At 48.9% G+C, this 21,250-nt stretch overlaps 1 protein-coding gene across 1 annotated transcript in view; it reads left to right on the top strand.

The window, feature by feature from the left end:
- Positions 1-21,250, top strand: part of LOC132587152 (Golgi integral membrane protein 4-like) — a 75,363-nt gene that overhangs the window by 25,375 nt on the left and 28,738 nt on the right. The window contains exons 5-11 of the mRNA XM_060259380.1: positions 3,127-3,176; positions 5,853-5,906; positions 9,260-9,410; positions 12,945-13,027; positions 16,279-16,431; positions 18,101-18,403; positions 20,839-20,975. Of these exons, the coding sequence (XP_060115363.1) occupies positions 3,127-3,176; positions 5,853-5,906; positions 9,260-9,410; positions 12,945-13,027; positions 16,279-16,431; positions 18,101-18,403; positions 20,839-20,975 (931 nt within the window). The remainder of the gene's footprint in view (positions 1-3,126; positions 3,177-5,852; positions 5,907-9,259; positions 9,411-12,944; positions 13,028-16,278; positions 16,432-18,100; positions 18,404-20,838; positions 20,976-21,250) is intronic.

Genomic DNA, 21,250 nt, shown 5'->3' with positions numbered 1-21,250 from the left:
CTATAATCTGGAGGTCACTCAGACTTCTAGAAGAACTCCAGACCCCACCTGGAAGTTGGCAACCTCAGCTCTGGGGCCCCTGGGCTCAGATCCCTACTTGGCCAAGGAAGCTTGTTGGGTGCCCCTTGGGCCAGTCACAACATCTCTCAGTCTCACAGGATTGTAGTGAGGATAAAATGGAGGAGAAGAGAACAACGCTGTAAACAGCTTTGGGTCTCCAAATGAATATGAATATCTACACAAATTTATTCAGAGTATGGATATCTAAGCAAACAGATTCACAGGAGGATGGTGTACACCTCTCTGAACCATCTCCATCTTTTCTGGCCCCACTGGCGGATCTCCTGATGGCACCTGGGTTTTGTCCACTGTGTGACACACAGTGTTGGACTGGATGGGCCATTGGCCTGATCCAACATGGCTTCTCTCACGTTTTTATGTCTGGGGCAGTGATGCTCTGTATTCTTGGTCCGTGAGAGGCAACAGTGAGAGGGCTTCTGGAGTTCTGGCACTACTGATGGACCTCCTGATGGCACCTGGGTTTCGACCACTGTGTGACACAGAGTGTTGGACTGGATGGGCCGTTGGGCTGATCCAACATGGCTTCTCTTATGTTCTGCTTCTCGGGTGAAGGAGATGTGCCTTTTGTGACTGTCTCCATGAGGTGGGTGGAGATGGAGGGTGCTGTTCAAAAAAAGGGACTGGTTTTCATTTAAACCAGTTTTCACAGGTTTGGTGATGCCTTGAATTGGCAATCGACTAGTTACACTCATGCTAGTGTTGCCAACCTCCAGGTGGTACCTGGAGATCTCTTGGGATTACACATGACCTCCAGACTACAGAGATCAGTTCCCCTGAAGAAAATGGCTGCTTTGAAGGGCATGAGGTCCCTCCCCTCTCAAACTCCGCCCTCCCCAGGCTCCACCCCCAAGTCTCCAGGAATTTCCCCGTTCAGAGTGGCAATCGTCTTTCATGCTCTGTAGCAGGTCAAACAAATTTTGTCCCCATTCAACAACCCCAGTGCTTGCTTTTTTTAAAAAAGAAAGAAACAGTTTTTTTAAGGACGTTGGCCAGACTTGATGTATTGTAGGGCTTTGCAACATATCGATCGGGCAATTGCTGCGTGTTTCTCAAAAGGTTTCAGAGTGTTTTGCCTCCCAGCAAGCAATTTCTAGGAGCCCTAAGTAAAGATGTTGTTCCTTGCCATGTGCGGAGCCTGATTAATCCCACCTCCCTAATTTGCAGTTCAGAGAGGAAGTTGAAAAGGATTGATTTTTTTTGCTTCACGGACACGAAATTCTACAGAATTACCGTGATGAGATTCGGAGAGGGAGGAAACAGGCATTTCCTCCCTCTCCAACAGAGCCAGTTTGGTGTAGAGGTTAAGTGCGCAGACTCTTATCTGGAAGAACCAGGTTTGATTCCCCACTTATTCACTTGCAGCTGTTGGAAAGGCCTTCGGTCAGGCATAGCTCTCGCACAGCTGTCCTTGAAAGGGCCGGTTCTGTCAAAGCTCTCTCAGCCCCACCTATCTTGCAGGGTGTTTGTTGTGTGGGGGGGAAAGTAAATGAGATTGTAGGTGGCTCTGAGACTCTGAGATAGAGTAGAGGGCGGGATATAATCCCATCTCCTCCTCCTCCTCTTGTCCTAACCTCCCAAGAGGGCAAGTGAATCTGGGGAGAACTTTTTTTTTGGGGGGGGGGGGTCTCAGATCCTACAGCCCCTTTGGTGAGTAGAGAATCTTAACCCTTTGTAGCTGTATTAAAGTTGCCAGCTTCCAGTTGGAGCCTGAAGATCTGGAATTCCAATTCTAGGTGATAGAAATCAGTTCCCTTGGAGGAAAGGGCTTTTTTGAAGGGCTCTATGTCCATGGTTGCCATCTCTGGGTTGAGAAATACCTGGAGACTTAGGGGGTAGAGCCTGTGGAGGATGTTTGGGGAGGGGTGGGACTTCAATGGGTTATAATACCACCGAATCTACCTTCCAAAGTGGCTGTTTTCTCAAAGTGAGCTGATTTCTGTCACCAGTTGTAATCCCTGGAGGTTGGCAACTCTGTCTGTGGTATTATACCCCACTGAGGACCCTTGCTTTCCCACGCTCCATCCCTAAATATCCAGGAATTTCCCATCCCAGATTTGGCATCCCTAGGTTGGCTGCTCTGACACCCCTTTCAGTCAACCAATTCCCTTCTCCCGAGAATGAGAATATTGAGATCTTCTGAAAGCTCTTCTGGGGTTTAACCTTTAGAGTGTTTCAGTTCTCATAGACCCAATTCACAAGCAGTATTCCTGCAACGCTGTCATGGAAGCTCGCTGGGCGACCTTGGGCCAGTCACGCTCTGTCAGCCCAACATACCTCTCAGCGGGGCTTTTTTTGGTAGCAGGAACTTCTTTGCATATTAGGCCACACACCCCTGATGTAGCCACTCCTTCAAGAGCTTACAGGGCTCTTAGTACAGGGCCTACTGTAAGCTCCGGGAGCATTGGCTACATCAGGGGCTGTGGCCTAATAAGCAAAGGAGTCCCTGTTACAAAAAAGCCATGCTCTTTTGCATATTAGACCACGCACCCCTGATGTAGCCAGTTCTCCAAGCGCTTACAGGGCTCTTAGCACAGGGCCTACTATAAGCTCCAAGAGGATTGGCTACATCAGGGGGTGTGTGGCCTAATATGCAAAGGAGTTCTTGCTACAAAAAAAAGCCCTGCCTCTCAGGGTTGTTGTGAGGATAAAATGGCAGAGGAAAAGGCTGTCAGCCACACGTAGGGTCCCTGTTAGAGAGAAAGGCAGGGGATAAATGGAATTAAATAAATATAAATGAATTAAATTAAGCCCTCTGAAGTGCTTTGTAACTGCAAAGCATGTATTATTCAAAACCACAGGCAGTTTCTCTTGCTTTTCTTCTTTGCTCCCCCTTTGTTTTCCAGTGCAATGAAACTAACTTTGGAAGGTTTAGAGACGTTGGTTTCCCCCCTGTGCTTTCGCAGACCTTTTAAAATGGTCTTTGGTGGTTACATTCCATCCTGTTAGGTTCTTCGGCTTTTGGCCAGCTCCCTCCTGAAAATGTGAACCAGATCCTTGTAAATGCCTTTGTTGCTAATTTCTTCATTTCTCCCCCTCTCCCTTCAGATTTTTTAGTATACAAACTAGAAGCTCAGGAAGCTCTGAACAAAGAAAAGGTGGGTAAAACCAAGGTTTTTTGGTTTTGTGCATGGAACTAGAGAACACACCAAAGTGCAATATCCTGTGCGAAATTCAACTTTCTCAGAGTTTCTCAATGGGAAGTATGCCATCTTCTAATCTACACACCGGAAACCGGCAGAATTTTATCTTTCCTCAGATTGTTTTATTATACATGTTAGCGCATTTGCAGCACCACCATCTCCAGGTCTTCCATTGTTCTCATTTTACACGTAGGGAACTGAAGGCGAAAAATTGTTCTTTTGCACTCACAGCTGCAGGTTAGTTTAAAAACTGGATTTGAACCCTTGTCTGTTGTATCGAAGTCTAGTCTAGTGAAGATAGATCCAAGTGGGCAGCTGTGTCGGTCTGAAGCAGTAGACCAAAGTAGGAATCAAGTTGCACCTTTAAGACCAAGAAAGTTTTATTCAGAACGTAAGCTTTCGTATGCAGGCATACTTCTTCAGACAAGGGGATAAGCTACAGTGGGCTGAAATACATGTCGCTGGTGGGCTAAGAGTGCTAAACCACAGGCAATTTCTGTTGCTTTTTTCCTTTGCACTCAGTTTGCACTCTTAACCCACCAACGACATGTATTTCAGCCCACTGTACCTTATCCCCTCATCTGAAGAAGTATGCCTGCATACGAAAGCTTACGTTCTGAATAAAACCTCGTTGGTCTTAAAGGTGAAACTTGACTCCTACTTTGTTCTAGTCCAGTGAAGGTTAGTGGCTTGAGAAAACAGCCATGTTGGTGAGAACATTGGGTTTTGAACCAAAGCCTCCTGGCTCAAATTCTTGTACTCAACCTCAGTGACTCATTCTGAGCAATCTTTCTAGCATACTCCAGGAAATAGCTAGGGGGTGAGAGAACCAACTATCAGGTGCTCGTCCAGCAAAAAAAAAAAAAAATGACCCTTTGAGGTTGGGCTGAGAGAGAAGATTTCCCTGTGAGCTTTCAGGATTCAGCTCGTCTTAGAACTCGTTGCAGTATACATGTCCTTCTCCTGGAAAGAGTTGGGTTTCTTAACCTGAACTGGAATATTTGAAGAAACAACTAGAGATCCTTTTGAAGAGGGGCTGTGGCTCAGTGGTCGAGCATCTGCTTGGCATGCAGAAGGTCCCAGGTTCAATCCCCGGCATCTCCAGCTGAAAGATCTGGCAGCAGGTGATGTGAAAGACCTCATCTTGAAACCCTGGAGAGCCGCTGCCAGTCTAAGTAGACTGTACTGACTTTGATGGACCAAGGCTTTCATTCACTATCATGCCGTTTAATGTGATGGTCTCACCCCGTATAAGGCAGCTTCATGCACTCCTGTGTTTTGGGGCTTGATGATCTTTCCTCTCCGGAGCACAATAACGTTTGGGAACAGCTAACTTGCTCGTTCCCATCAAAGCTAGGACTGAAACAGCGGGAGGTGGCAGTTGTGCCTAATGGGCGGACAATTTGCATGCTAAATTAATAGCTGTTTGTGACAGGGAGGCCAGAATGACAGAAGCGTAAATTGTCTGTGTTCCAAAGCGTGCTTGTTCAGGGCATCAATCTTGGCCCGATTAATTTGGGTGTTATTTTGGAAGGCCGCGCTAGCTGAAGCTAATGAGACTTAAAATGGTCTGCATGGCAGGAAATAGTTTCCTTTCGTTTATGACTTATGACATGTAGATTAAACACAAACATTTTGTGAGCTGTAAGGTCACCCGTTGTGAAGGGAGCTGTGATGGAGGGAATGTCTTAGCCCTGCCCTGCCCTTTGTTTGAAGGTCTAAGGCAGGGGTGGCCAAACTTGCTTAACATAAGAGCCACAAAGAATAAACATTAGATGTTTGAGAGCTGAAAGACGTGAACAAATATCGCACACACACATCTTGATTAAAACTCTTAATGCTTTTTTTGCACAGAAAGATAAAATACATATGTATGCATTTTACAACACAACCATTCTAGAGAAAGACTTTAAAAAAAAAAGCTGGGAATAACAGTCTTCATAAGACCAGAATAGGGAAAGGTTAGGGAATTGTTTTTTGGCAGTAGTGGGAGAAGGAAACACACATGTACCATATAAATCACTGACCATCATTTGCATCATTATGCTTCTCTCTAAGCCTTGACACCAAGATTAGTAAATACAGCTCCTACAAAAGCTGTGAAACTATGGGGGAACCCTGCACCGCCCTCTTTAATTCCATCCCTCCTTAGCAGCTCCAGTGGCTCTTGCCCTCTCTTTCCCCACTCTAGGTCTATGGGTGACCTCTGTGGTGGAGGAGAGGAGCTTGCAAGCCTGCCTATTTCCCCCTCCTTCCCCATTTTGTGCACTGTGGAAATTGTCACCTACCTATGGGTCAGCACTCAGGGGCTGACTGAGGTCTTGATGCTAAGCATGCTTACTTGAGAGTAAGCCTGCCTTAAGTTCCTCCTCAGCCTCCGGTAGTCTCACAGTGTGTGTGAAAGAGCCGCGTGTGGCTCCGGAGCTGCGGTTTGGCCACCCCTGGTCTAAGCGGTGGCTATTGAAGCCAGAAGGGAGGGATCCTCAGCTAGGGCCGGATCTGGAATGCTTTTCTGAATGCGTGCAAAACGTGTCTTCCTCACCACTCGCCTTAGCCTGCCCTTCCTCCCATGTAGGCTTCGGAGGTGGATGGTGCATGCCTTGATATGTTTCTCTTATTTTTTTGTTACAGCAAGATTCCATGAACAGATACGGCGCTCTGAGCTCCCAGCATAAGATACTGAAGGTAAAAGGACCGCTGCTCTCTGCTTTTGAAAAAAAGTTAAACCATGAAGCCCGCCTGGTGTCGGGGTTAGTGTCTGATTGAGATTTGGGAGACCAAGGTTAGCTTCCCTGCTCTGGAGGGTTGCCAGTTCTGGGTTGGGAAATTCCTGGAGACTTTGGGGTTGGAGCCCAGGGAGGGCTAGGTTTGAGATGGAAGGACCTCAGCAAGATATAATGCCCTCAAGTCCACCCTCCAAAGCAACCATTTTCTCCAGGGGAACTGAACTCTGTCGCCTGGAGGTCAGTTGTAATCAATGTTCCCTCTAAGCTGCGGAGTCTTATGAGCAAAAATTCTACTTTGTGAGCTACTGGCATTAAAGTTGCGAGCTGCTGCATCAATTAGTTTGCTCTAGGGCCATTTTTCCTGAGCTGAGACAAAAATGTGTGATCTGGAGGCTAAAAAATTGTGAGCTAACACTAACTCAGCTTAGAAGGAACACTGGTGGTAATTCTGAGTGATTTCTAGCCATCACCTGGAGCCACATGTGATTTCAAGACAGCTCAGGAGCCACATGTGGCTCTTTTACACTTCTTGTGCGGCTCACACTTCTTGTGTGGCTCTCAAAGGCCCCCCGCCACTGGCATGGAGAAGGCATTTCTCTCTTTAAATCGCTTCTCCAAGCCAAGCCAGCCAGCAGCTTGGATAATGCATTTAAAATTAAAGTTGCTTTCTTTCCATAGCTCCCATAGCTTGGCGCGCGGCACTGCGGAAGGGAAGGGAGGGGGCAGGTGGTGGCGGGGGCTGCAGGAGGGAGAGGCAGGCAAACTAGGCATTTGTCATGGACACTGGGGGGGGAGCCCAATTCGGCGCCCCCGTCCCAGCGCCCTAGGCAACTGCCTAGTTTGCCTAGTGTGCAAGCCAGCCCCGCATATGTTCATGTTGCATTGCTATAACCCGGTTGAGTATCAGGTCAGATTCAAGGTTTTGATGTTGATCTTTAAGGCCTTGAGCAGTCTGGGACCAACGTATCTGCGCGATTGCCTCCTCCTCTGGGTCCCTGGAAGATCGCTACGCTCTGCTGGTAGCAACCTGCTAGTGATCCCTGGCTCTAGAGAGGTCCAGCTTGTATTCGACATGGGTCAGGACTTTTTTGGTCCTGGCCCCAACCTGGTGGAACTCTCTGCTAGATGACATCAGGGCCCTGCGGGACCTTTTACAATTCCACAGGGCCTGCGATGCAAAGATGTTCACCAGGCTTTCAAATAAGGACAGCAACGGTTGCCTAGTTGGCACTCTCATTCCCCCGCCCCCCCATGATGTGCCTATATGCTGGAACTGTAGAAGTAGCAGGACACTATCGGGGTTATAGAATGTTTTATTTATATTGTTTTAAGGATTTTAACTTTGTGGTATTAGGACAATACTAATTCAAGAAACATTTTAAGATCGATGCTGAGCTGATATAATTTAGTGCACCTTCTGGTGATGTCAGGGGTGTGTGGTAAATGCAGATGAGTTGTGCTAATGAACTCCGGCACCTCTTTTTCTACGAAATGATCCCTGGCACGGACATGCCCATGAAGGTTTATACCCAGAATTAAACTGTGTTGGTCTTCAGGGTTCCGCTGGTCTTGAACGTTGTTCTGTTGTTTCAGACCAACACGGCTACCCCACCTGAACGTTTTTACCCTATCTCTTGGAGTTGTAAATTATAGAAATTGTGAGGGGAGGGGGGGAACAGAACTTTCCAGAACGACAGCATAGGCATCTCACGTTTGCCAGCATTTTGGCAAGGGTATTCTCCCCCCCCACACACACACAGAAACACGGGCAGTGATTTACTACAGGGGTGGCCCAGACAATAGGAACGGTCTCTAGTAAACAAGGACAGTTGGAGCTGTCGGAATTTGATATAAGACGCCTTCCCCTCCTGGACCTCGTTCCCAGGCCGGGACCCAAATACGCAGAGACATCCCTTTGCGTAACACAGCTGACCCGGAATTCACCTCCCTTTGGGGTTCCCATGGCAACCTGTGGAGGGATCCTGCAACGTCCTAACTTGGCAGTGCCAATTAGATATGCAGATCTGTGGGGTGAACTTCTGGCCCGGGCACACAATAGCTAATTCTCCAAAACCTTTCCAATGGAGAGGCCGGCTGGGAGGGAAAAAGGGTGAGAAGGGAGCGGTTGGGGGGGAGCAGTTGTGCAACCAACTGATTTGGGTCTTGCTGAAATGGTTCCAAATATTTTTGGTGGTGGGGGGGCTGCTTCTGAGGATTTGGTAAATGTCAAAATTCCTGTGCTTGCTCTTTATGTGAATTGAAAACAAATCACCCAGTGTTCTAATAAAAGATAAAGGTAGTTCCCTGTGCAAGCACCAGTCATTTTTCACTCTGGGGCGATGTTGCTTTCATGTTTTCACGGCAGACTTTGTACGGCGTGGTTTGCCATTGCCTTCCTCAGACATCTACACTTCCCCCGCAGCAAGCTGGGTACTCATTTTACTGACCTTGGAAGGATGGAAGGCTGAGTCAACCTTGAGCTGGCTACCTGAACTCAGCTTCCGCCGGGATCAAACTCAGGTTGTGAGCAGAGAGCTTGGACTGCAGTACTGCAGCTTTACCACTCTGCACCACGGAGCTCTTGCAGTATTATAATACCCCTGTATAAATCGATGGTGTGGCCTCATTTGGAGTCCTTCCTTCCTTCCTTGCGCCTCTCAAGCATCTGATGTTCATGTCTTGTTTGCTCTCAAACATTTGACATTTCAGCAAGTTTGGCCACCCCTGGGTTAAGAGAATTCTCTCACTCGGGTCCACGTGACATTTGGCCCCACCCTCCTCTCATGGGTTAGATGTTGAGTCTCTCCGGCCCCTGCTTGCCTTCCGTGTTTCATCTTATATAGGACCTCTCTTCTTCTCTCTCTTCCCTGGGCTTGGAGCTGTAGCAAGTCAACCTTTGAGAGTTAATCTGTTCGCAATGAGTTCAGTGTCCCTCCATGAAGACGTCATGTAAGACGGGCTTCCGTGTTGGTAACTAAAAATTTCTTTCTCTCGTTCCCATTGGAGTCAGATCATCTTTGTCATTTGTTTGAACAGGATTTCCCCCTTACCTGGGAAACATGGAGGATCGGGGATACTGCGAAAGTAAATCTTGTCTGCTTCCCAGGCAAATTATTTTTTTCCCTTACCTTTAACCCAATAGCCCTGCCCCCCTCGGGCTCCTCTCCCGAAATCTACAGGCGTTTTCTAACTTGGAGCCGGCAACCCTAGCTTGATCTCTTCCGGACAAACTAGCATGCGTTCTTAAATCTGGATGCAAGTGATGCAGCCCTCCCCAAGTATATTTCTCTTCTTTGCTCCCCCTCTGCTCAGAACCAGCACGAAGATGTGAAGAAGCAGCTTCTTGATTTGCAGCTGCAACACAATGGGTTGAAACTCGAGCATCGGAAGGCGCTCGAGACCCACAGCCAGAAATACTCCCAGCTGCAACGGGAGAAAGAAATGGAAGTCGTGGCTTTGCAGGGTGAGTTACTAGAGCGGCAGCTGGGGAGGAGAGATGGGGGATCCCAGTGATGCAATTCAACCCTGGAGGCTACCTCAAACCTTTTGCCCCCATCAAGCTGGCTTTTTCCCCTCAGCCGTCTGGAGCGATAGCTAGAATCTCTCCCCCCACCCCCCAATCCGGGCTGCTGTACACCCATGATAGGGTTGCCAACCTCTAGGAGAGTTCCAGGAATTACAGCTGACCTCCAGGTGACACAGATCAATTCCCCTGAGGAAAACAAGAACATCAAAAGAGCCCTGCTGGGTCGTACCAATAGTCCATCTAGTTCAGCATCCTGTCTCACACAGCGGCCAACCAGTTCCTCTGGAGGGCCAACAACAGGACAGAGAGGCCGAGGCCTTCATAAGAACATCAGAAGAGCCCTGCTGGATCAGACTAGTGGTCCATCTAGTCCAGCATCCTGTCTCACACAGTGGCCAACCAGTTCCTCTGGAGGGCCAACAACAGGGCAGAAAGGCGGAGGCCTTCATAAGAACATCAGAAGAGCCCTGCTGGATCAGACTAGTGGTCCATCTAGTCCAGCATCCTGTCTCACACAGTGGCCAACCAGTTCCTCTGGAGGGCCAACAACAGGGCAGAAAGGCCGAGACCTTCATAAGAACATCAGAAGAGCCCTGCTGAATCAGACTAGTGGTCCATCTAGTCCAGCATCCTGTCTCACACAGTGGCCAACCAGTTCCTCTGGAGGGCCAACAACAGGGCAGAGAGGCTGAGGCCTTCATAAGAACATCAGAAGAGCCCTGTTGTATTAGACCATGTAGTCCAGCATTCTGTCTCATGCAGTCCCAACCAGTTCCTCTGGAGGGCCAATAGCGGGGCAGAGAGGTTGAGGCCTTCCCCTTACGTTGCCTCCTGGCTCTGGGATTCAGAGGTTCAGTGCCTCTGGATGTGGAAGTTTCCCTCAGTCATCATGGATACTAGCCATTGACAGATATATCCTTCATGTATCTATCTAGTCCCCCTTTAAAGCGGTTTATTCCTGTGGCCATCACTACATCCTCTGGCAGCAGATTCCCCATTTTAATCCCTCATTGGGATCCAATGGAACATGCTTAGTGCTTGGGGGGGGGGGCAAGAGTGGGAGGGCTTCTAGAGTTCTGGCCCCACTGACGGACCTCCTGATGGCACCTGGGGTTTGGCCACTCTGTGCCATAGAGTGTTGGACTGGATGGGCCATGGGCCTGATCCAACATGGCTTCATGTTCTTATGTCTGGGGCAGTGACACTCTGTATTCTTGGTGCTTAGGGGGCAAGAGTGAGAGGGCTTCTGGAGTTCTGGCCCTGCTGACAGACCTCCTGATGGCACCTGAGTTTTGACCACTGTGTGACACAGCGTGTTGGATTGGATGGGCCATTGACCTGATCCAACATGGCTTCTTGTCCTTATGTCTGGGGCAGTGACGCTCTGTATTCTTGGTGCTTAGGGGGCAAGAGTGAGAGGGCTTCTAGAGTTCTGGCCCCAATGATGGACCTCCTGAGGGCACTTGGGTTTTTGCCACTGTGTGACACAGAGTGTTGGACTGGATGGACCAATGGCCTGATCCAGCATGGCTTCTCTTATCTTCTTATGTAATGGACTGGGGTCAGGAAAGAGTGTGTGGGGAGAAGGCTGGAATGGACAGTCATACGGGATTCATACAGCCAAGAGACAGCAAAAGGACCTTGCAACGAACTGCGGCAGGGATGAGTGTTTAATATGCCAGAGGAATCCTTCTAACTGTTTTCAATTAGAGGAACAGCTGTTTTCTTTTTGGTAACAGAGGCACTGAATAGGGCTGAGCCAAGCCAGGGGGCACGCTCCGTGAACAGCTTTGCCCCCCTGCAAAGTGACTCCCCTCTTTGTCACTTGTTGGGGGAGGCTTGACAGAGGGCAAAAGGCTTCACAGCCCAGCCCATTCAAATATTCCCATTTTGCCCTGAAAGGCAAAATGGCTTCACAGCCCATGAGAAAAAGCAGCCTTTTCTCGTCACTGCTTCCCCACAAAAGACAGAAATGTCTCTCTCCAATATCACTTGGGAAGCAACGCAGGAATCCCTTCCCCCCCGTCCTCCTCCCCGATCAGTTTTTCCAGGAAAAGCCTTTTTTATACCTCCACTGAATTGCCGCTTCGGTGTCATACAGACCCGAACCCTGCGCTTCTCTTCCTGGAAAGAGCGAATTTGTCCCGGGGGCAATGAGATAAATAATGCCACTTGGGGCCAACAGAGTGAATTCAGGCAAGTGAAGGCTCTGTGGACCTTTGGCGTTACCCGCACATAGCTAAGGGCAGCATCCCTGTTTTCAAGAACAGAAGACAAGTTGGGACAAAATGGCTGACTGGGAAGGATTAGGGATTCCAGCCTCCAGGAGGGTATTAACGAATTCCAGGGGTAGAATACTAGCAGGAGCGCCTTTGCATATTAGGCCACACACCCCTGGTGTAGCCAATCCTCCAAGAGCTTACCAAAAACAGCCTTGTAAACTCTTGGAGGATTGGCTACATCAGGGGTGTGTGGCTTCTGCTAGAATTCCACCCCTGACGAATTCTATTAAAAAAATAAGTTATTAATGATTAATATCTCTATACATAAGCTTACAATTACATCCAGAGATTAAATATTATACACAATTTTAAAGTTCATACACAAGTCTTCTCAAAAAGGTGCAAGTTAGAAAGTTTCAAACAGTCTCATCACAGTTCATAACGTCTCCATCAAAGACTTCCAGACGTTCCAACTTCACAGAAATGTTTATTCCACTCCTGCAGGCTCCACACCTGCTAGGGTAGGTCCTGTTGAAAAAAAAATCACTCAGAAGAAGAAGATATTGGATTTATATCCCGCCCTCCACTCCGAAGAGTCTCAGAGCGGCTCACAATCTCCTTTACCTTCCTCCCCCACAAGAGACACCCTGTGAGGTGGGTGGGGCTGAGAGAGCTCTCCCAGAAGCTGCCCTTTCAAGGACAACTCCTACGAGAGCTCTGGCTGACCCAAGGCCATTCCAGCAGCTGCAAGTGGAGGAGTGGGGAATCAAACCCGGTTCTCCCAGATAAGAGTCCGCACACTTAACCACTACACCAAACTGGCTCTCTTAGCAATCTTAGTTCCAAGTATTCTCTCAACTCCCCACTCCTCCTGCACATGCAGCCAGCTGGGTGACCTTGGGTCAGTCACAGCTCTCTCAGAGCTCTCTCAGCCCCACCTACCTCACAGGGTGTCTGTAGTGGGGAGAAGAAGGGAAGGAGATTATAAGCTGCTTTGAGACTCTGAGTGAAAGGCAGGGTATAAACCAACTCTTCTTCCTCTTTTTCCTCCTCCTTCCTCTTCCTTGACTTCTTCCTCTCCTCTTCCTCTTCTCCTCCTTCTTCTATCTCTTTCTCTTTTTCCTCTTCCTCCTCCTCCTCTACTCCCCTCGTCTTTCCACCTGCAGTATAGGTGAAGCATTTTAAATGCTGAAAACATTCTCTAAGCACAAATGTGATGATTAAACTGACCCGGCGTGCTTTCTCTTAGATACGGTCTACAAGCTACGGGAAGAGAGCAAACTGCTTCGAAAAGCTCACCAGGATGTTCATTCACAACTTCTCAGTGCTCAGGTGAGGCTCCTGGAATGCCCTTCTTTCAAATTAGAATTGGGGGTGGGGCGGGGTGTTTGGCCTGGCATCTATTGTCAGGGGTGAGCTGAAATAGGCCCCCAGGTATTACCACTCTGTTTGCAGACGAGGAATATTCCCTTCATTTCTTTTTGCAGGGAGAGATTTTTCATGGAGGTTTGCAAACAGGGACCAAAGTGTTTCCCAGAGCAGGGCCAAAACCAAAACCCCACAGATCTGCAGCTTTGTGAAGACTTCTAAGGCCTGTCTGAGGGAGGATCCTGCTCTGGGACGGTTGCGCCAACCAAAGGGGGGAGGGTGTCCAGCATAAGTGGGGAGTGCCTTTTGTTCTGAAGGACAGTGGTGAACTAAGGGAGACAGACAAGCAAAGGGAACTATTCTTGGGAACCAATAAAGTTCATTATTTTGACTCAGCCCTAATGGTTAGCCTAGACCGGGGTGGCCAAACTGCGGCTCGGGAGCCACATGTGGCTCTTTCACACATATTGTGTGGCTCTTGAAGCCCCTATTTTCCCATCAGGCAGCTTGGAGAAGGTATTTGTCTCTTTAAATCAATTCTCCAAGTCAAGCTGGCTGGTGGCTTGGAAAAGGCATTTAAAGTTGCTTTCTTTCCACCTCTCTTCCATCTGTTTTCCTCCCTCCCTTCCTCCCTATTTATTTTATTTATTTATTCATTTATTTATTTATTGCATTTATATCCTGCCTTCCCCAAACGGGCTCAGCGCGGCTAACAACTGTCCCTTCCTTCCTTCCTTCCTTCCTTCCTTCCTTCCTTCCTTCCTTCCTTCCTTCCTTCCTTCCTTCCTTCCTTCCTTCCTGTGGCTCTCAGGATGTTTATTCTATGTGGCTCTTATGATAAGCATGAACTCTGGCCTAGATTCTGACAGCTCTGCACGGTCTTTGGAGATGATTTTGGAAGACCAGTACTTCCTGGAATCCCTTAACTGGGTTCTCTAGCATTAGGGAGGGACTGTGGCTCAGTGGCAGAGCATCTGCTTGGCAGGCAGAAGGCCCCAGGTTTGATCCCCGGCACCTCCAGTCAAAGGACCAGGCAGTAGGTGATGTGGCAAACCTCAGCATGAGACCCTGGAGAGCGGCTGCCAGTCAGAGCAAACGATACTGATCTCAATGGACCAAGGGTCTGATTCAGTAGAAGGCAGCTTTACGTGCATTCGTGAACCTCCTCCTGCTGAAACGTGTTATCCACTATGGGTGAGCCAAGTGACTCAAATCAAGTTCTCCAGGGTCCTCGGCATGGGGGCGGATGGGCAGTTGGCAGAAGGCTTTCCTTCCGCCAGCTGCGTCTCGATGGACGTCTGCTACAAAACAGACATTCTTTCTGAAAAGACACTTTGGCTTCTGTCCTACCGTTTGGAAGGACCCAGAAAGACGAGAGTGCACAGCTGTTGAACTGGAGCGAGTTTTCTTTTTAAAGCGTGCCGAAAATAAAGGCAACCAGGTTTTGTTTTTTTTTTAAAGTGCTTTTATTCTCTTCACCGTTCACTTTAACTCCTTTTGGCAGATGGTTCCTGCAAATACCCCGGGGATGTTTTTTCTGATTTCTTGTTGTGCTCTGAAGGGAAGCAGCGCATTGTGGCGAGTATCCGGGAAAGGAAAAATTAGGCTAGAACCTTTTTCCCTAAAGCGCTCGATCAAAAGTCTTTTTAGTTTTCAGTAATGGCTTGTTTCACCTGCAACCCAAAGTGGTACAGTCTACTCCACTGGCTTGGGACTGTACCACATCATTTGGCTGCAGCGGTGAACATTCTAAGGCCATCCAGTTCGAAGGCTGCTGGGATTCTGAGGCTTAAGACCCTGAAAACTAGGGGGAGGCCCCTTGGAGTTAAGGGGCGGTTCTTCACAAGGGGGTGGGGCCTGGAAGGATGAGGCGGAGCCTATTGGTGCCGTAAAAGAGCAGGAGATTATGTTACTAGTCAAGGGAGGAGCCTCTCTGCCTGGTGGAGACGTGGGTGGAGCCTCACAGTATAGGATAGAGCTCATTCATTGGTTGAGGGGACTGAATCATGTGGGTCAAGGAAGCAGTATGATGCGGGGTTGCCAATCCCCAGGTGGGGGCAGGGGGTCTCCTGGTTTGGAGGCGCTCCACCTGCTTATCAGAAAGTGTGGGGGGAAGGGAATGTCTGCTGGACACTCAGTTATTCCCTATGAAGGCCAATTCCCATAGGGTATAATGGTGACTTGATCCATGGGTATCTGGGACTTGGGGGGGGGGCTTTTTTTTGAGGTGGAGGCACCAAATGTTCAGCATAGCATCCAGTGCCTCTCCTCAAAAGACCTTCCAAATTTCGAAAAGATTGGACCAGGAGGTCCAATTCTATGAGCCGCAAAAGAAGGTGCCCCTATCCTTCATTGTTTCCAATGGAGGGAAGGCATTTAAAAGGTGTGCAGTCCCTTTCAATGTGATGGCCAGAACTTGTTACTATCTTGCTCAGCTCCTGGCTCCGCCCCAAAGTCCCCAGATATTTCTTGAATTGGACTTGGCAACCCTAGTCTGATGCTGTGGGACCTGGGCAGCATTCAAAGATGGTGTCTTCTGCAGTCTGAAGTGGTGCAGCCCCACTCTGCTGCCTCAGTTTGCTGCCAGGCAGACCTCAATAATGGTTGCCAGCCTCCAGGTGGCCCCTGGAGTTCTCCCACTATTACTGTTGATCTCTAGATGACCAAGTTCAGTTCCCTTGGAGAAAATAGCTGTTTTGGAGGTGGAATGTATGGCATTATGCCTTCTTGAGGCTCCTCCCCTTTCCAAAACACCACCCTCCCCAGGCTCCACCCCCCAAATCTCCAGTTATTTCCCAACTCAGAGCTGCCAACTGTGAGTGGTTCAAATTCAAAAACCATTCAGAGTCAGGGCTGCAGAGACGCCAAGCATGAGATTCAAGGGGTGACAGCTTTGGAGTGGAGCCTAGCTTAGGGGGGGAGCTTAAGTTAGGGGTGGAGTCTAGCTAACGTTGCCGGGTTCCCAACCCTGCTACTTATGAGGTAGGCCTTGGTGATGCCACATAGAATGGCAGTACAGGTGGGCATACTTCCCTACTCTCCTATGAATGGTAGCGCATGGTATCTTCGCATGTTTGTAGTCAAGAGTCACATGGTTTTGAAGGAGTGGAGTATTCCCCCCCCAACACACCCCAAAATTGTATGGAAACGAACTATGCACTACATGTAAATTGTTTGATGTGACCGACTCTTGGCTCCTCTTGCCACTCTTCCAGGCCCAAATGGACGAGTTCAGGCAGCTCAAAGAGACGCTTCAAAAGATGCCAAGTTTCAAGGAGGTGGGCGTGGCCAAGAGCCAGCAGCAACCAATCCCGAAAGAACGGCCCCCCGGGGTCCCCCAGGGCCTGCTGCAGCTTGCCCGAGAGAAGGTGCTCTTTCCCTCTCCTGAATCCTTCGCCTGTCACTTCTGCTCACTACGGGCTTTCTCTTAGGCCTGGTTTTGGTCCCCCTCGCCTGTTTCGATTGGCCGAACAAAAAGTCTTCTCCTTTGCAGCTTTACTAGGGGTCAGGAGCAATGTTCCCTCTAAGCTGCAGAGTCTTGTGAGCAAAAATTCTACTTTGTGAGCTACTGGCATTAAAGCGATGAGCTACTGCCTATATCAGTGTGCTCCGGGGTCATCCTCCCTGAGCTAAGACAAAAATGTGTGAGCCAGAGGCTAAAAAATCAGTGAGCTAGCTCACGCTAACTCAGCTTAGAGGGTACACGGGTCAGGAGCTCTTCGAAACGGTGCTGCAGCCGACATAGGTCACCTTCATGTGCTGGCACAATATCCTCGAGGGTTACAGATCTCTGGCTGCGCCAACTAAACAGGTGTGGCTGCCTTGCGTGGATTGAAACACACTTTGAGGAAGAGCACTCATGCCAAGTGGTGTTTCAGAGCTCTGGACCTGGCCCGCCTCATGTTTTGCAGACCTGTTTCCCTTCTACTGGTGTGATGGCAGGAGGAGTTAGTGGGGGCAGATGAGGGCAAGCGAGGGCAGGAAATTAAAAAACGATTCCGTTTATACCCCACCTTTCTCCCCAACGGGGACCCAAAGGTGCTGACAGCTTTCTCCTCTCCTCCCTTTTATCCTCACAGCAACCCTGTGAGGTAGGTCGGGCTGAGAGTGTGTGTGACTGGCCCAAAGTCGCCCCACAAGCTTGACATGGCAGAGTGGAAGTCCAACTCTGGGTCTCCCAGATCTGAATCCAATGCTCTAACCGTTTTACCACACTGGCTCCCGACATGTTTTGAAAATCTTTGATATGGGGAAATAAGTTCAGTCATTAAGTCAATGCTTTATTACCTCTCTTTCCAGCCTGGTGAGAACATAAGCAGTGGGGTGGTATATTTGTTTAGGATTTCAGCTGGAGTTTTACATTAGGATTTTGGGAGATTAGGGTTCTAAACTTCACCCAGCTGTGAAACTCAGTAGGTCACCTTAGGCCAGATACTCTCTCACACCCTTGTTTACCTTGTTGGGAGGATAAAATGGAGGAGAATCATGCGTACCACCTAGAGCTCCTTGGAGGAAAAGCTAGATAAAATGTCAGATGAGTAGCTGCTATGTGTGTGTGTCTATCTATCACAGGGTCCCTTTTGGAATTCTGACACTGGATGGTGGGAACTACAAAATGGCTCCCTCTAGAGGCGGGGCCAGCCACAAAATGGCTGCCACTGGAGGTGGAGCCAACCACAAAATTCTAGAGAGCGACGTCAAGCATAATGCTAATAGCGACACTTCAACATTTCAAGCACAAGCTCTGTTTTAAAATTAATGTATTGTTGAAAAATATTTTCTTGCATGCCCACAACCTATCTTCCATCATGCTGTGGAGATCCTTGGGCTGATGTGGCCCCTACGGCCAAATCAATTTCTTAAAAATCTGTGCAGTCAGTCAGAAGTTCTGCTGGGCAAAAGCCCCACTCGGCCTGGCCCATTTTCTAAAACACATTTGGGTGCCCAGAAAGGCATGGCACGACACTGTGGTGGACACGGGCACTATGTTGGGGAACCCTGGACTCAATCACATTTCATTCCCGTTCTTCTCTCTAGGCCTCCACAGGCAATGAAGAAAAACCAGCCCTGTCCCCACTGGAACAGGCTGCAGCTCCCAGAGAGAGCTCACTCGTCGCTCAGGCTCTAGCTACCCAGCACCAGGAAGCCGAGAACCTTCCCCGAGGCCAAGTTTCTCGAAACAACGATAGACCTGGGCCTCAGGACAACGTGCCCCTTGGCCAACTGGCACCCCCTCACGAACCTCGTCTGCCTCAGGGGGTTTGGCCTCTGCCAGGGCAAAAGGACGGTCATGTCATCCGTTTCACGAGGATGGTGAACAGCGTGCAGAGTGGGAGCCAGGTAAGAATAAAATTGAGAGGTTCCAAATATCCTGCGCTGGAGACTAAACACTGACGTTGTGCGGAATTCCCTCTGCTATGTAAATGTTTCCCTTTTGATGCTGGCTGTTGACTGATGACAGGATCATTTTGTGGAAAAAGAGGTGCTGGAGCTCATAAACACAACTCATTTGCATAACTCATTTGCATTTGCCACACACCCCTAGGGTTGCCAAGTATCTCTGTGCCTCTGGCGGGGGGGACTGTCTTCCCGGAAGTGACCCGGAAGTGATGTCATCACACCAGCGACGTTGCACAGCATCCACTCTAGGCGTTTCCGGGAAAACTCTGGTTTTCCCAGACACTCTAGTCATTTGGGAGGGGGGGAAACTCTATGGTACCTATTGTAGAGCGTCTGGGAAAACCATAGAATTTTCCTGGAAAAGGCTAGAGTGGACACCACATGACATCGCCGGTGTGATGACGACACTTCCGGGTGAGGTCATCATGCCGGCGACGTTGGGGGAGGTTCCCTGTGCCGGTGCAATGTGGGCTGGCAGGTTGGGAACCTTCCAGGCAGGGGAACCCCCGCTTGGACCGGGGGGCATGGCAGCCCTCCACACCCCTGACATCACTGGAAGGTGCACTAAATTAGATCAGCTTAGCATCTATCTTGAAATGCTTCTTCAGTTAGAATTATCATAATAAAACCTGACTTCCCTCATACTTTTGAAATGACTTTCTCCTATGCGGCAACAGTGGCGTGAGGAAGATTTCCATCGGTCTGCTTTATATGTTTTAGTTGTTTTCCCCATTTTTTGTGGGAGAAAAGATTAGGAAGTTTTTCAAATCTTAAGAGTTCAGCAAAATTCTCACAGGGGTTTGAATGATGGAGCCCAGAAGCAAGTATTTGGTAGGGGTGGTAAGAAAGAAAGAGCACAATAAAATTTACAGGTTCCGGAGCTCCGCTCCTGTGAGCTCCTGCCCCAAATGAGGCCTCTCAACAAGGCAGAATTTGAAAGTGAGGCTCTCAGTCGCAGGACTCCTGGCGACCTGAACCCCGAATGGTTGTGTTGTGCTGCCCCTTGTGGTGGGCCAGAGAACTGCAGATTAAGACATTCCTCCTGGTTTGGATAATTATACCTGTAAAATATGCATGTTCATAACTTTGTAAGGAAAATGACATGTGATCCAATTAACCCATTTGAGGTATCCAATTTATTTATTTATCCAAGGGTTTGTTGATTGCAATGGGCTGCTTTGTTCGTTCCTTACACCTCTTCTTTCTCTTGGCCAGTAGACTTCTAATTTTATGGACTCTGCCTTGTCATACTGCTGTGAGTCTGCACTGGTTTAAAACTGATTCTGCCTAAATCTTGTTTCTGGCTACCAGCATGGTGTAGTGGTGAAGAGTGTCTGGCTAGGATCTGGGAGACCCAAGTTCGAATTTCCCACTCTGCCCTCGGTGTTTCCTGTGTGGCCTTGGGCCAATCACGGGCTCTCAGTTTAACATACTCCCAAAGTTGTTGTGAGGATAAAATAAAGGGGAGAAGAATGATGCAAGGTGCTTTGAGACCCCGCTGGGGAGAAAGGCGGGGGTGGAAATGAAGTAAATAAATCCCTTTTTGTATCAGGTGTTTGGCTTTCTGGTAACCTGATGGTTGTGCCTACAAATCTTTAAAATGGAAGCAAAGTTTTTTCTTTTTACCCCACTGTTCAACCTTACTTGCTTCTCATTTTAGCAAGAGATCTCTCCGGGCATTGGGTGTAGTCTTGGTGCCAACCTCCAGGTGACATCTGGAGATTTCCTGCTATTACATTTGATCTCCAGACAACCAAGATCAGTTCCTCTGGAGGAAATGGCTACTTTGGTGGGCGGACTCTAGGGCATTATACCTGCTGAGGTCCCTTGCCTCCTGAAACTGCCGCTCCCAGGCTTCACCCTCAAGTCTCCAGGAAGGGCTTTTTGATTGAGCAGGAACCCACAGGAATGCAGTTCCGGCTGGCTCAGCGTCTGGGGGTGTGGCCTAATATGCAAATGAATTCCTGCTGGGCTTTTTCTACCAAAAAGCCCTGTGTGTAACAGTGGTGATGTCAGGGGGTGTGGTCTAATATGCAAATATGTTCCTGTTGGGCTTTTCTACAAAAAAAGCCCTATTTTCAGGTATTTCCCAACCCAGAGCTGGCAAAATAGGCAGAGATGCCTTTTCTCCCTCGCTGAGACAGTTTGTAGAGGAGAGATGGAAGCCATAATCAAGCCAAGCACTGTCACGGGTTGGTTCCCTGAGTGCCAGAATCCCTTACTGCCTGCCTGCCTCACTGTTCAGTGAATTGTGCCTCATCCCTTGGACCTCCTTAGTCAGGCGTTGGTTTTCCCAGCTCTCCCGAAGAGGGTTTCTGCTACCTTTTAATTAGAAGTATTAGGGGAATTGAGCTTTGGGCCTTGTCTTCCTGTAGGATCAAAAGGCACCGAAGATTCCACAAGGGGAAACTGAGGAAAAGGCAGATTCTCCAATGCTGGCACGCGGCGAGAAAGCAGAAGTCTCGGTGAAAAAAACAGCCATGGGAAATGAGCATGAGCATGTGGTGCAGAGGTGAGCGCTGTGATGTTTGTGGCCACCACCCAGAACAGGGGTCCCCCGCCTTGTCGAGCCTACAGGCACCTTTGGAATTCTGACACAGTGTGATGGGTGCAGACACAAAATGGCTGCCGCTTGAGGCAAAGCCAGCCACAAAATGGCTGCCACAGCTTACCTTCAATCACACAGCAGAGATCTGTTTGCAGGGGTGGCAGTTGCTGCCAAAGTAACATTTTTGAGAATCTGTGCAGCAAGTTAGAAAACTTCCTGGGCAAAATCCCCACCTGGCT

Source organism: Heteronotia binoei, chromosome 18 (genome assembly GCF_032191835.1).
Source record: "Heteronotia binoei isolate CCM8104 ecotype False Entrance Well chromosome 18, APGP_CSIRO_Hbin_v1, whole genome shotgun sequence".
In the NCBI taxonomy this organism is placed as follows: Eukaryota; Metazoa; Chordata; class Lepidosauria; order Squamata; family Gekkonidae; genus Heteronotia; species Heteronotia binoei.
The sequence above is the reverse complement of the archived record's forward strand: the minus strand, read 5'-3'. Positions and strand labels throughout refer to the sequence as shown.